At 41.4% G+C, this 16,137-nt stretch overlaps 1 protein-coding gene across 1 annotated transcript in view; it reads right to left on the reverse strand.

Moving 5' to 3' along the window:
* LOC120535466 (polycystic kidney disease protein 1-like 2) overlaps nt 1-16,137 on the reverse strand; it is a 136,068-nt gene that overhangs the window by 8,231 nt on the left and 111,700 nt on the right. The window contains exons 37-42 of the mRNA XM_039763347.1: nt 12,721-12,854; nt 12,296-12,423; nt 12,016-12,176; nt 6,442-6,652; nt 4,724-4,825; nt 2,684-2,815 (exon numbers count right to left, since the gene is read on the reverse strand). Coding sequence (XP_039619281.1) covers nt 2,684-2,815; nt 4,724-4,825; nt 6,442-6,652; nt 12,016-12,176; nt 12,296-12,423; nt 12,721-12,854 — 868 coding nt within the window. The remainder of the gene's footprint in view (nt 1-2,683; nt 2,816-4,723; nt 4,826-6,441; nt 6,653-12,015; nt 12,177-12,295; nt 12,424-12,720; nt 12,855-16,137) is intronic.

Raw genomic sequence — 16,137 nt, forward strand, 5'->3', positions numbered from 1 at the left:
GACACAGGCCACTGGCATATTTGTTTTCTTGTTTTTTTGTGTGTGTTTTACAGAGAGCCGGCTTCAACCTGATATACCTGACTAACGTCATTGGACAGACACCCAGTACTCCAACCCTAAAGTTATACCATTTCACTTTCAGTTCGTGTCTTGTTCCACAAAGGAAAATAGCGAGCTGGACCTGCTCCATTTAAATGTTAAATATGCCTTTATGTGTAAAATACTGGCACCTCTGGGCCAATCTGACCATACCAAGATTGGTCTTATTCCCTGCTAGAAGTCTGTAAACTGTTACCACCAAGACAGAGAGGAGCCTGCTTCTAAAAGACAGACAGGGAAATGATGTGCGAGACACCTAGGGATGATACTGAAGGTCTCAGTCACTGCATCACAGTCTAGGTTACCTTTTGTGTCAACACTGTGATACCCTCAAAGACACTGCATTGCTTTCCAAACAAGCAGCCCAGGATCACGAAGGACCTAAAAGGTCTCCAGATGAGGACAGGGAGCATTCAAATCTGGTGACAAAGTGGCTCTAAAGGATACACAGCAAGTGCAGCTGAGTAAAGGAAAGGAGGCTTACAAAGCTAAAAAAAAACAACATAAAAGATGTCTGGATCCAGAAGTATATGTGGACAAATCTAACATGCTGAAGCAATTTTGTAATAGAGTTTCCCTTCCTTTCTTCCAATGACGAGTCATCCCACACCATCCCTGCTATATTAACAGCTCCTACCACATCAACTGGAATGTCTTGGGCTGTCCATAACTGAAGACCAAGTGAGGATATAACTGAGGAAGCTACACACAGGTAAACCTGTGGACCAGATGGAGTCAGTCCTTGAATTCTTAAGGCCTGTGCTGACCAACTTTGTGGTGTCCTCAGGGACAGACTGAATGGGACAGACTGAATGGGTGACAAAGTCTCCAGAAAGTGCTGTTGCTGTGGAAAACATCCTGTATTGTTCCTCTTCCAAAGAAGGTAGACACCTCTTCACCTAATGACTACAGAGCAATGACACTTACACCTCATATCATAAAGGCCTTTGCACAAATATTGGAATGGAGGATGCAATTGCCTTTCTGCTCCACAAGGCTTATTCTCACTTGGACAAAGCTGGCAGCGCTGTGAGGATTATGTTTTTTGATTTCTCCAGTGCCTTCAATAGCATCCAGACATCCCAGTTAAGGGGTAAACTCGGAGATATGCAGGTGGATGTGTCTATGATGTCCTCGATAATGGACTCTCTCTCAGACAGCCTGCCATTTATGAGACTCACTGATTGTGTTTCTGATAGAGATGTGAGCAACACTGGAGCACCACAAGGAACAGTCCTGTCTCCTTTTCTCTTCACTCTGTACACCTCTGACTACAAATAAAACACCAGGTCAGGTCACTTGCAGAAATTCTGCGATGATTCTGCACTTATGAAGTGTATTGTTTAGGGGTATAAGACTAGGAGCCAGATGGAGAACTTTGCTTCTTGGTGCAAAGAGAATTGTCTGCAACTTAACATCAGCAAAACCAAGAACTGGTTATTGCCTTTCACTGCACCAAACAGTCTATATGTCCGAGCCCCTGTTTATGTACAGGTGGTGCACTCCTACAAGTATTTGGGGGTCCACATCAGTGACAGGTTGAACTGGTTTCCTAGCACAGAGGAGCTACATAAGAGGAGTCCATGTTTCTTTAATGTAGGTGGTGACATCCTTCACGTCATCTATAACACTCTGAAGTGCAGTTTGCTTTTCTATGCTGTGGTGTGTTGGGCTGGCCCGCCAAATTAACAAGCTAATTAAAGAGGCAGGCTCAGTTATGGGATGCACTCTGACCCACCCTGAAGGTCACAGCAATAAAGAACTGAGTGCCATTACAAACAATGCCACACATCCTCTCTCAGATGCAATAACACTGAGAACTTTTAGCCAATGGATTTTTCAGTGGAAGTGTGTCAAGAAATGCTGCTGGGGCTCCTTTATACCAATAACAGAGTGTGTATATATTTATTTATCTATTTCTTTATTTTATTAACATTTCCCACTGATGACAAAGTTCTGTCTATCTTAGGTGATGCTCTGTCCTTGTTGCTGGACTAACATGGGTAAGGAGAACATCAAGTAAAATGCTTTGTGTTTTGTGAATGTGCACATTAGTAATTCCACTGTACTCTGTACATATGAAAATTCTTCTACTGCTGTTTGACCGTGGTGCTTCAAAATCTATGACGTGTCTTGAAGAACAGAAGGTGAAATCATCTGTTGTTTTATGAGATTATTTAATGGCTAAATTCTGTGGTAGCATAGCTCCAGGAGTCTGATTTTCAGTCCTGGCCCAGATTTTGATGGTGTGGTTTGCAAGTTCTACCCATTTCTCTTGTTTTTTTTTCTCCATTGGCTGCATTGATTTTAACCCCACATCCCAAAATGTGTACAGCTTGTAAAGTCTAAACTTCCATGAGGTGCATATGTTTGCCCTGCAGTAAACTGGGGACCATTCAGGACTGTTGTCTGCCAAGCACCTGATAGTACTGACAGGGGCTTTAGTACACCGTGATTCTAGAACTAGGGCATTGGATAGGAAACATGCACGACTGGGTTCAATAAATACGTAAATGGCTGGCTATATTCAGTAACGAAGAGTTAAGTTGTAGTATTAATTATCAGTCCTGTGCCAGAGACTCACCTGATGCTGCTGCTGCTCCTCACTAAAAGCCACTAGGATGACAGAGATAAACAGGTTAAGCACCACAAAAGTCATGAATACAATGCAGGAGCCAATCAGGAAGGCACCAAGGACAGGATTGTAGTTTAAAACCTAAAAATAAGACAAATGAAAAAAATCAACATAATTGAAATCTAAGTCTTTTCTACCTAACCTATATTGGCTGATAACATGCAACATGCATTCTAAAACCTTGGTTTTCTAATTAAAGGTTACAGGGAGCTGAAGCCTATCCAGACAGCACTGAAAAGGATGCCAGACCATCAGATGGCTCTCTTATACTGTACACACCCCGTAAACCAACTCAGACAGGACCAGTTTAGAATTAACAGACCTGCATGTCTTTGGAGTTGTGGGAGGAAAACCCACATATCCATGAAGAGAGATTTCCTGGGTGCAAAAATCAAAGCATGGTAACACTTTGCTACCATGCCACCCTGATTTAGAGATCTCTTCAAATATTTAAAGATATGCCCACATTATTTACAGGTACGGTTTGTCTTGACATATTTCCCATCCTAACACAACATGAAATACTCAAGTGTCCCTGTGTATTCCCTAAATGCATTTTGGAGACAGCTATTATATATTGTAAACTTCCCCAGAAAAAAATTTGAAGGAAAATTTTGTATTTTCATTTTTAGAGGAACTCATTTGAGAAAATAGCTAGAAATTAGCCCATTTGTGGCTAAAAATGCAACAAAGACCTACAAAGGTTAATTGAAATACAGTCTACACAAATCACTAATCTCTATTATATACTTTAGTGGCCTGTTTCTTTTTTATTGTAACCCTTACTTACTTAAATGGCTTCTCAAAGGGTCAAATGCAGAAATTATTTTCAGTGCAGTTTTGAGATTTCAAGTGAAAAGACAGTCTATAACAAAACCAGTGCCGTGTCACATTTATCATGCAGGTACACTTAGGATTTCTATAAATGACAACTCTGTTTCTCACTGTTGCCTGGTCTTAATTAAAAACATGGCTGTAAATTTTACTTAACACTTGTCTAGGCAATTGACTTACGGTTTGACCAGAGATGTATGCTGTAAAACATATAATCACAGGGAAAAACAGCCATTTAAAAAAAAAAAAGGGTAATATGACAGGATTAGAGGAATCCACACTGGTTTTATGCCAGGAAAGAGAAATCAGCAAATGGATCATGGATCACCCTAAACAAAAGGGTTTTTATACAGTACTAGCCGACCTGCGGCGTAGCATCCGCTGCATAATTATCAACGTGAACAGTCAACGTGGCTCACAGCTGCATGTGGACCGTAGCACAGACCAAAGCGAGTGAGGATGTGTTTGGTGACGTGTTGGGGGCGGGCACATGAGCAAGCAGTGCGCATGCCTCGAGAGCGAGGGTGGACGCGGGGAGGAGGGTAAGAGTTGGCGGGCGGGGCTCTGTCGTGCGTACCCCATGACGCGGGAGGAGGGTTAGAGTGGGCGGTCGTGGCTCTGTCGTGCGTACCCCATGACGCGGGAGGAGGGTTAGAGTGGGCGGTCGTGGCTCTGTCGTGCGTACCCCATGGTCAGGCGACTTGGTCGATTATATATATATATATATATATATATATATATATATATATATATATATAGAAAAGCAGCCGGAACCGAAAAGAACAATGAAAAGTCAATGTGGCTCAGAGGTGCATGTGGACTGTAGCACAGACGAAAGCAAATGAGGCTGTGTTTGGCGAGTCGTTGAGTGCGGGCACATGAGCAGGCAGTGCACATGCCTCGAGAGCGACGGTGGACGCGGGAGGAGAGTTACAGTTGGTGGGCGGGGCTCTGTTGTGCGTATCCCATGACGCGGGAGGAGGGTTAAAGTTGGCGGGCGGGACTCTGTCGAGTGTATCCCATGGTCTTACAGTTGGTGGGCTGGGCTCTGTTAGAGTTGGCAGACGAGGCTCTCTGTCTTGTGTGCCCTTAGTAAATTATATATATATAGATATATCAATTAAATTAAATGAGTGTACTTCATTATGTGCTTACCTCTTCATAGTTGAAGATTCCCAGCTGCAGGCTGACCATGGTTAGACTTGCCTCCATTAATGTCCTGTATGAGTATAATGTCCAACCAAACAGTAGATTGGACTAAAACAAACATTCAAAAGCATGATTTGTTGTCAAAAGTACAATTTTTATCCATGTGTTAGACAAACTAAGAGATGAATGTAAGACAACTAGATGAATTTTGTATACAGTAATTAAACAGGAGCTTCATTTTGTACTATGAACACAGTTCACCTTCTCTTCTACATTTCCAACATACAGTATTCCTATAGGTCTCTTGTTCATAACTAACTGTCACATTCAGAACATACTCTCATATGCATTATGGCATTGCACTTATTGGGCTCACTTGTCTTATAAACTGTGGTTCTTGTTCTCCTGCAGACAGTTTTATATTATTTTTTTAAGACATGAGGATGAGTCTGTTACTTATGGGGCAGACATTTTCCTCATCTTGTCTGTACATTTAAAGTGACTTACTATTTTTTAATTGTTTTACCACATTCACATAATTAAGACAGAAACACAGTCATCCACCTGTCCATTGATTTTCCAAACCTGCTTATCCCGAGTAGGGTGGCAGGTAAACTGGAGTCTATGTCAGCAGGCATTGTATGTAATCTCCAGACGGGGCATAAGTCCATCACAGTGTGAACACACTCTCACAAACACACACACACACAGGCGGAGGCTAGGGCCAATTTAGCAATACCAATCCACTTATGTCATATTTAAAGTTGAAATCATAATATGTAGCTTATTTGAGCCTATATAATTTCAGCTGTTAATAACCTTTTGTGTAAACCTCATCACTTTGCATTTTGGGCCCTGCAGTCTTCATTCCATGTATCTTTATCATAAGGGGAGCCCTTGAGCCAACCTTGAGCTTAGAGAACATGCAAGGGAGACCAAAATGGAAGACATACACCAATCAAACACAACATTAAAACCTCTCACAGTTGACGTGAGTAACATTGACTATCTCATTACAGTGGCACCTTTCAAGGGGTGGAATATATTTGGCAGCATGTGAAGAGTCAGCTCTTGAAGGTGATGTGTTGGAAGCAGAAATAATAATAATAGACAAATGTAAGGGTCTAAATGACTTTCACAAAGGCCAAATTATGATGGCTAGATGACTGGGTCAGAGAACCTCCAAAATTGCAGGGCTTGTGGGATGCTCCTAGTGTGTAGTGGTTAGTACCTACAAAAGTGGTCTAAGGAAGGACAACTGGTGAACTGGTGACAGTGTCATGGACACCCAAGGCTCATTAATGTGTATGAGGAGCAAAAACCCGTCTGATCTGATCCTACAGAACTACTTTAGAACAAAAAACTTAATGCTGGTCATGAGTGGAAGGTGATAGAATAAGCAGTGCATAGTAGGCTCAGACCAGAGTCCCCATGATGAACCTATTACAGTGGGCATGCCAACAATGGGCATGTGAGTTTCAGAATTGGGCCATGGAAGAAAGGAAGAAGGTGGCATAGTCTGATAAATTACATTTTCTTTTCAATCAGGTGGTTGGCCAGGTACATGTGTGTCATTTCGTACCTGGGGAAGAGATGGCAGGAGGATGTACTATGGGAAGAGGGCTCTCTCTGTTTTCATTTTACCTTTCTGAATGGGTCTTTTTGGTAAGATTGAAACAACAAGCTAAATTTTGAGGTTTACTGCTTTAGGCAAGGTAACTTACAGCAATGGAGTAGGACAGGAACATGATGACAATGACTGTGATAAATCCGGAGATGTCAGTCCAGGCTCGACGCAAGGTGGATGTGATCATGTGTAATTTAGGATTAAGCCTCAACAGGTGCCAGAGCTTCACGGTGGCCAGTAGCACCAGGAAAGCAATAATATAACCCAACACAGAATCTGCTGCAGCCGTATCATAAAAACTGGCAAACCTAAGAACAAAATTGCATTTTGGTTAGGCAAGATACAAGCTGGGATGACTTAAATTCCAAAAAGGAGAGAATACAAAACAGAAATGGGAGCAGGGAATACTTTCAAAATATAAACTCATTATGAGTAGGAAAATGATAGATTGACAGATTATACATTTACTGTGACAAGAAGGAGCTATGACAAGGGGTTGTATCTTCCACCAAAACACTTAATATCTACCTAACCATCCAAAAGTTGTATGATCTCTTCAGTGGAAGCGAGGATGACATTTGGCTTATGTCCAAAAAGTGAATAAACCGATCCTCTTGTAATTCCTCCTGTCCCTGCTCTCTCATCTTTGTTTGTACAGAGACTTGTTACAGTAGGAGAATTGTGTAGATAACTAGTTTGTTGTAGTTAGCCAAAAAATAAGTGTCAGATTTACTGTAGTTTAAAACTGTGAACACTTTTTTGGATTTGTCATGTGTTGGACGATTTTGTCCCAAAGAAAATATGATTGTTAGAATATTGCAAGGCCTCTCTCATTTAATAAAATGTCTCTTAATAATCTTGTTTCTTTTCTTTTGAAGCAGATGGGCTACAGCAGCAGGAGACCACACAGGGTGCCGCTCCTGTCAGCTAAGAACAAGCAACTAAGGCTACTTTGCATGGGCTCACCAAAACTGAACAGTATTAGAATTACAAAAATGTTGTCTGGTTTGATGAGTCTTGATTTCTACCGCCACATTCGGATGGTAGGGTCAGAATTTGACATCAACAACATGAAAGCATAGATCCATCCTGCTTGGCACACTTTGGGACCCTTAGTGCCATCTGAGAATTGTTTAAATGCCACAGCCTACCTGAGTATTGTTGCTGACCATGTCCATTCCTTTTTTCAGATTTTCGGATGGCTACTTTGAACCTGATAACATGCCTTCCATGTCAGAAAGCTCAAATCATCTCAAACTGGTTTCTTTAACATGACAATGAGTTCACTGTACTCAAATGTCCCCCAACAGTCACCAGATATCAATCCAATAGAGAACCTTTGGGATGTGGTGGAACGGGAGATTCACATCACGAATGTGTAGCCGACAAATCTGCAATTGTGTGATGCTATCTTGTCAATATGAGCCAAAATCTCTGAGGAATGTTTTCAGCACCTTGTTGAATCTATGCAATGGCAGTTCTGAAGGCAAAAGGGGGTCCAATCCGGTACTAGCAAGGTGTACCTAATAAAGTAGCTGGTGAGTGTAGTGTTGCATAGTTTGTAATTTACTACACATACCTTGCATTGTTGGAAAATCAACCATATTTTTCTAGAAGATTTTCAGTTATATATATATATATATATATATATATATATATATATATACACACACAAGGCGAGACACAAAGATAACCGGATTGGTAAAAAAATATATATTTATTGATGAATTACAGCATTCTAAACATTGTCACCTTCTATATACTCCCCCTCCCGATCTCTACACTGCTCCATACGTATCTTCCATTGATTGAAACAGTGCTGGAAGTCTTCCCGCTTGACACTCTTCAACAGGCTTGCCATTTCTGTCTTCACTTCATCCATTGAAGAAAAATGTGTTCTCTTCAAGTCACTTTTGATTTTTGGGAACAAGTAAAAATCACAGGGAGCTAAATCGGGTGAATAGGGAGGATGATCGAGGACAGGAATGTTTTTGCCAGTCAAAAACTGCTTTACGGAAAAAGAATTGTGCACGGGAAGCACCCACGACCCTCTCGACCTGGGCGTTGAACAACTGCCACATTTTCTTGTCCTAGGAAAGGTTTGTACCACTGAAAAACTTGTGTGTGAGACAAACTGTTATCACCGTAGACTGTTTTCATCATTTCATTTTGTTCAGTTTTGCGAGAAATTAGATGTTGATTCACTGTTTGATTTTTTTCACCCAACATTATAGCGGCAACTCGTGTAACAATTGTTGTGCAAATACTGACTAGGCTATTAACAGGATACACCTAGTTGGTTGGTAGTTTGAGAGGGCATGTCAGAGGGGATATAGTTCTATGATTCACATTTGGCTGACCTCCAGATGTTTTTCCAGGAAAGCTCCAAGCCCAGTCCGGTTATTTTTGTGTCCCACCTCTTATATATATATATATATATATATATATATATACTGTGTATATATATATATATATATATATATATATATACAGTATATGTATATATATATATATATATATATATAATTCACTAAGGCAAGACAACCATGGAAAGCACGCCGGAAAGGGCGTGGATTCACTAAGCCGATAAGTGAGACACCTATGGCGCACGCAGGAAGGAGCCACGGCCACCAACTCCAAGACCATTGGATACGACGACAACTCACAGAGCCACGCCCACCAACTCGGATGCGACGACACAGAAAAACCAGCGTCATTTATATTCGTCTGTCGTAGAGGTCACATGCAGCTCCGACCCACGTTGACTGTTAATAGAGGCATGTTTCTCACGGAGGTGAATCGCCATATGCGGCGTGTAAAACTGTTTGTGAGGGGTATCCCATGGGATCCTTAAAACATTTCTTTACAACTGAGGTTAAAACACAATGAAGTGAGCAGTCTTTAAAAAATGAGTTTTTGGTTACGACGCACGACTGCGTGCACCATAGCAAACTGTTTTACACGCTACATACAGCAATTCGCATCCGCAACAAACATGTGTCTTCTTAGATACTCCTGCACTTTGTACACACCCCCCTCCCACCATGGTCGGGTGTCTTGGTGAATTATATATAGAAAGGCAGCCAAAACCGCACAGAGCAATTAAAAGTCTACGTGAGTCACAGGTGCAGCTGGACTGTACAAAGACGACAACGACTCGAGTGACGAGTTGGAGGTGGGCACATGAGCAGGCAGTGTATACTGAACAAGAAATCAGCAGGCTAGCATTAAGGAGGGAGCGGAGTGGATGTCCTTCTCCTCTCCTCCCGTTCCACTCTGAGCGCCGCACGGACGATTGTGTGTTGTTTCGTTCCGTGCATTGGTTAAAACCCAATGAAGGAAGCAGTCTTTAAAAACCAATAAGCCCTGTGCCTCTGTTTCATTACCGTCTCACCTGCTTCACCAATGCAGGCCCGCAACAGGCGATCCGGTGGCGTCATTCCCATGACCCGCGGCAGCCAACCGGGTAACCAAAGTCTTTGGGTTCAGGGGGGAGTATGGTTACAAAGCTGAAACTTAAAGGAATTGACGGAAGGGCACCACCAGGTGTGGAGCCTTTCACTTCATTTAACTCAACACAGGAAACCTCACCCGGCCCGGACACGGAGAGGATTGACAGATTGATAGCTCTTTCTCGATTCTGTGGGTGGTGGTGCTTGGCAGTTCTTAGTTGGTGGAGCGATTTGGCTGGTTATTTCCGAAAACGAACGAGACTCCCGCCTGCTAAATAGTTACACGACCCAACAGCGGTCGGCGTCCAAATTCTTAGAGGGACAAGTGACTTTCAGCCACGTGAGATTGAGCATTAACAGGTCTGTGATGCACTTGTATGTCCGGTACTGCACGTGCGCTACACTGAATGGATCAACGTGTGTCTACCTGGCACGGGGAGGCGTAGGTAAGCTGTTGAACCCCATTCGTGATGGAGACCGTGGCTTCCAATTGTTCCCCACGAACGAGAAATTCCCAGTACATGCGGGTCATACACTCGCACTGATTACGTCCCTGCCCTTTGTAAAGCCCCCCATGGTCGGGTGACTTGGTGGATTATATATAAAAAAGCAGCGGAACCGCAAAGAACAATGAAAAATCAACGTGGAAACCGACTGAGGCGGTGTTTGGAAAATTAACAGTCAATGTGACTCACAGATGCATGTGGACTGTACACAGACGAAAGTGACTCAGGTAGGGAGTTGGGGGCGGGCACATATGCGGGCAGTGCGTACTGAACGAGCGCCGTTCAACCCCGTCCTTTGCTTTAGAAGGAGAAAGCGCGACGGCTCTCCTCCGGTTTTCAGTCATGGACAATTGTATGTTGGTTCATAGCGTGCATTGTTGCAATGTTACTTTTCTTGGTGGTTTATTAAATTACGGATTTTTCAAATGTTTATTTTTTCCTCTGTGCTTAAAAATCATTTAAAAAGCGGCCTGATTATGCGGCATATGCTACGCCGCGGGTTGGCTAGTATACTAATAAAAGGCAAAGCCCTCACTGACTGACTGACTGACTGACTCATCATTAATTCTCCAACTTCCTGTGTAGGTAGAAGGCTGAAATATGGCAGGCTCATTCCTTACAGGTTACTTACAAAAGTTAAGCAGGTTTCATTTCGAAATTCTACGCGTAACGGTCAAAATTGAATCCTACTTACATACATATATACGTCCACAGCCTGCAGCTCGGTCGCCGTGTGAGGCGGTGTTGCGTCCCCCATCACCACGCCTCCCACATAGTTGGCTGCCTTCCTATATTGCGTCCCCCGTCCCCGCGCCTCCCACGTAATTGACTGCCTGCCCAGTCTGTTCATTCACTTCTTTGCTTCGCCATGGTATTTACGTCTCCCTGCTGATAACTGCAGCCATTTTATTTAATCCATGGCTTCTCCTCTGTTTTATTGTTTGTTTATTACGATGTGAAGTTATCGATGAAGCCAGTTGTATGCTTACAATGCTTGACAGATGCCGAATGTCACTTCAACACAAGTCCTGCAATACTAATATAATTGGAACAAACCATGAAACTCAAACCGATTATGACAGCAGCAATCCAGGCTGTGCGAAAACAGTAAAAAGGAGGCATGTCAGACATCGTGGTACATTTTCTGCAGCTAGATGAAAACAACTTTGTGATGCTGCCGCCAAATACTCACAGAAAAATCCACATGTTAATAGACACGCTGTCGCTAAATACTTGCAGGCAAATCCACAACTTAACACCGGGAATGCCTGTTAAACATCTTAGATTCACGAGTAGCGATTTGGGTAGTGAACACTTCGATGAATGAAACCTGTTATCTTTACAATGGTTGACAAACACGGAATGTAACTTGAACACAAATATAAACCTGATTGAAAGAAATAATGATAATCAAATCCTTGATGACAGCAACACTCATAACAGTGACAAAACAATTACATTGATTACATTGACAATCATGTTACATTATTTTTAAAATGTTTCCTTTTCTTTTTCATAACTTATTTAACACACTACTTCTCCACTGCGAAGCACAGGTATTTTGCTATTGTGTATATATATATATACAGAGAGAGAGAGAGCACCTCCTGTTTTTTGTTTTTGATTTAATAAAAAATTACAATTTACAGAAAATTATGATTACAGTATGAGTAAAAGCTATATATTTGTTTTCTTAGCTGCTATAGTACTCACTGGTCTTTATGACTCTGATAGTAGTCAACATCTCGATTTCCAAGCAGTGTTCTTTTGATGAACACTGACAATGCGCTCCAACTCAAAATGATGATCACCAATTCCAGCAAATTCCACTTACTCTTGAAATACAACCATTTCTGCTCCTTCATCAATTTTCCCTGCATGGAGTACAGAAGTCACAGCCAATATAATCTTACAAATTCCATACAGAACTGGACTAAATTTAAACTTTTTCACCATGTAAATAATAAGGGATAAGAGGAATTATACTTCTTACCTGAATGAACATGTAATAAAGGATAAAGAGGAAGTAGATAGCCTCAGAAGCCATGACAAAGATATGCAAACCACCAGGGGACTGATATAAGCGGACATTGTGCAGCTCAGACCCAAACTGAAATGCTCCTGTACAGAAGAAATCATAGTAAGACAGCAAAAGGACTAAAATTAAGAGAAATGATTTATCAAATCTGAGAACAACTGATGGAAAGTGAGAAGATAAGGAATGACCAGATCCAAGTTCAATGAAATTTGCTTACACAGCAAAACAGCTCTAGGATAAAGGCAACAGACTGAGAAGAGTTACAATGGAAATATGTCATTGAAGGACAAAATGTGTTTGACACATAGCAAGATAAATATATTAAAGAGAGAAAATAAGTTTATGGAACATAATGTGGCAGCTAGAAGAGAAGGACTCACCTATAGCACTTGTCTCCATCATCAGAGTCACAATGCAAAAGAGGTTTACATTGGCATTGTAGACCGTAAACTCCACAAAGACAGCACGAGTATATAAATCCAGCCAAGTGTTATTAAAAAGATACTGTAAAATACTGCACAGAAAGATATTAACACAGATGAGACAATCCTTCAAAAGAAGATTACTTAATGAATTCTACCTGGTTAAAAAATGATAACAGTTGAATCCATATATGAATGTACAAAAAATGAGCAATTGCATCTAGACAAAAACGAGAAGATACAAGTTAACAAATGAATGAACTCATTCTAAAACATTATAATCCTTTTCATAACATTACCAGAGTTATATGGTATTGCCTGGGTGAGAAAGTGGTCATGTGGAAAAGTTTAATATCATAACAAATTATATATCGGCAAACTTGTTACTCTAAAACATTTGGCTTTTAATACATAGCTGTCATTTGCATTGGAAAGCTTCTTCCATACAATATTCTTGGTCATTACTTTTGATACAAAGAACCCCAAATTGCAATAGATAACTCCAAGAACAATTTTGTTTTTAGGGTGGCTTGGGGCCAGGACAAGAGTGAGGGAAATCTTTGATTTAGGCAAAAATTTAAATGAAATTCATTTCAAACAGACTTTGATTTTTTTGGTTGAAAGGCAAGATCACAACTGTAGTATTTCTTGTAGAATCTGATCCACCGCTGGGGAGCAAACATGAAAGACGAAACAAACAAGAGTGAGGGCATTGTTGTGGAATTACATTATAATCCATTGCACATCACACGTTTTGCAGTGTGGTAACTGCTGGTGGTCATCCAGAAACCTGCGACACCTGAAGTACAAGGACACTCTCATATACGTAGCTTTCCTACATGTAAGTTAAAGGAGAACTCCATTAACTGTTCATGTAGGGACAGGCTGTAAGCAATGCAAACTGGAGTGCTACCTGATGACATTATCTCAGATCTCTCTCTCTACCCGTCTCTCACTCAGTGCCCCCATACTGCACAGCATCCCCTCCACACTGCAAATGCTGCTGACTATGGCAAGAGTTGTGGAATCCCACCATAATCCATCCCAGGTTACACATTTTGCACAGTGGCAACGGCAGGTGACCAGCCAGTATGGTTATAGAGAAGTACGAGGGAGCAAGCCACTCTTTTCTGGTAGATAATTAAGACCTCAGTTTTCAAAGCCCTTCTTCCCCTTCCAAGTACATCACACTTTGCTTAGAGACACTCCAGGGCAGACTTGACATCATAGTCTGATGAAACCAAGAAGTAAGACAGCAGAGATGTACTTCTATTGTTTCCAAAGTGGAAACTCTTACATGTGCCTAGATAGTCTGTACATGAAGGTCATGAACAGGAGTCAAACAACCACATTGAGTGAATTCAACTTAATGGTAAGAACGTAAAAACAAATCTTGCTCAGTGGAACAAATGGTATATAGTAGCAGTCATGTACTGCTCTACTATTGTAAAACCTTCCACAAGATACCATAAAGTATGCAGATATAATACTTTTCCATCTTCACAAGGCATAATGTGGACAGAACAGGCAAACACTCACAACACCCCAAATATCTGTGCAAGGACAAAGAATTGGATCATTGTCCCACACCTAGGGCAGAATCTCCATTGTTCCTTTTAAATTTGAAGTTCAAGTATTAAATTTAATGTCAATTTCAGTATCTCAGAACAGGCTTTCAAGAAAAGCTGGGAAATGTGAACGTTTGATAACTGGAGCACATTTCTTGTACCTCATTTTAAGAAAACATACCCTTGTCTCAGTTTCATTGTTGATGGACAAGAATGAAGAAACACAGCAGTGATGAAACACGCTAAGCATGACAACCACATACACCACAGAACTTGCCTAATTTCTGGATGGACCTTATTCAACCACATGACCTTGTCTCCATGGATGTTTTCATTTGTCACTTCAGTAATATCATTCATCAAGAAGGACTCTGCCCCAACTCATGTGTCTGGCACTGCTGCCACTGAGCAAGGTGTATCCACTGGCTTTAGGAGTTCCTCAGAGTACTTTTCAACCTTCCTATGATAGCACTAGTCGAAATAGTTTGGCCAACTTCTTCCCTATTGTTCCTTTTGCAGGCCACCTAAAAGTCATGCTATTTAGTTTCACCAAAATTGCCATAGCTTTCCTTACAACTGATGTCCACCAATGAGTCCTATGAAAGCTCAATGACAAACCTTGACTGCCTTAAGATCAAAGGCCATTGCAGTATTTTCTATTATCTAGGACTTGAATGGGGTCATTTCAGACTCTACGCTCCTAACCTTTCGCAATCTAGATGTGTAACTCTTTTTGAGGTGAGTGTTAAGCTCAGAAGAATCCACTACCCATTGAAACTATACTTTCCTTACCCATTTGCATGTTCCAGGTCTGTTCATCAGATTCTCCAATAGCCTGTGTCAACTCACCACTAAGCAGTGGCCATACAGCTTAGCATGTTTCTGTTTACTAGATACTGAAAATGCACAGCACTAGATCAGCAGTTCCCAAACTGTGCTACGCGTACCACTGGTGGTACACGGAGCCTTTTCAGGTGGTATGCATCGCGGTCCCTGAAATTTAATTTATCTGTGCCAAATCCTTTATGACATGCCTGTTGTGAGCAAAAACCAACGAAACTGTTTAAATACAATAATACGTGGATTCCCAAATTTAGTGTGGTGTGAAATTTCATCATCTGAATAAATAAAACCTATTATTCGAATCAGTATTTAGTTCATTTAACACTACCATAATTCCGTTTCGCGGAAGTCAACTTCTACTTCTTCACTGTTTGAGCTTTTGGTCACTAGATGAAAGCACAACGCCGACACTATTTAGTCTTCGGTAACTCTGCCTCACAGAAACCACTGGCGTTTGCTGTTATACGTGCACTGCCGCTATGTCGCATCGTAGTCACTAGATCTAAGCACAAAGCCGATACCATTTCGTCTTTGGTAACTGCGTCACATACAGGCTGAAGGCAGGATTTCGTTTTGGGGCGGAATTTATCAATTTAAGTACATGCACAAATTTTTTCACTAATTTTATGCATAATTTCTTCCAATTCTTTAACTTTTATTTAGATTTCGGGGCGGTTTAGACCCGAACTCCCCCCCCTCTTACAGCTCTCCCTCCCTTTCAACAAGGTGCGGGTGGTACGCAACACAACTCACTTAACCTCAGGTGGTACTTGATATCCAAACGTTTGGGAATCTCTGCACTAGATCAAATGACTTAAATACAAAGCCAGTCATTTGGTCCAGGTTGTTCTGATACCAAGTGCACTTATAGACATCCTTGTGTTTGAACATTTTTATTGGTAACTAGGCTGACCTGCCTTTTAAGGCAACCGACTTTTAAGTTGACCACTTCTTAAGGCAATTC

The sequence above is a fragment of the Polypterus senegalus genome, chromosome 9, assembly GCF_016835505.1.
Source record: "Polypterus senegalus isolate Bchr_013 chromosome 9, ASM1683550v1, whole genome shotgun sequence".
NCBI classification, from domain to species: Eukaryota; Metazoa; Chordata; class Cladistia; order Polypteriformes; family Polypteridae; genus Polypterus; species Polypterus senegalus.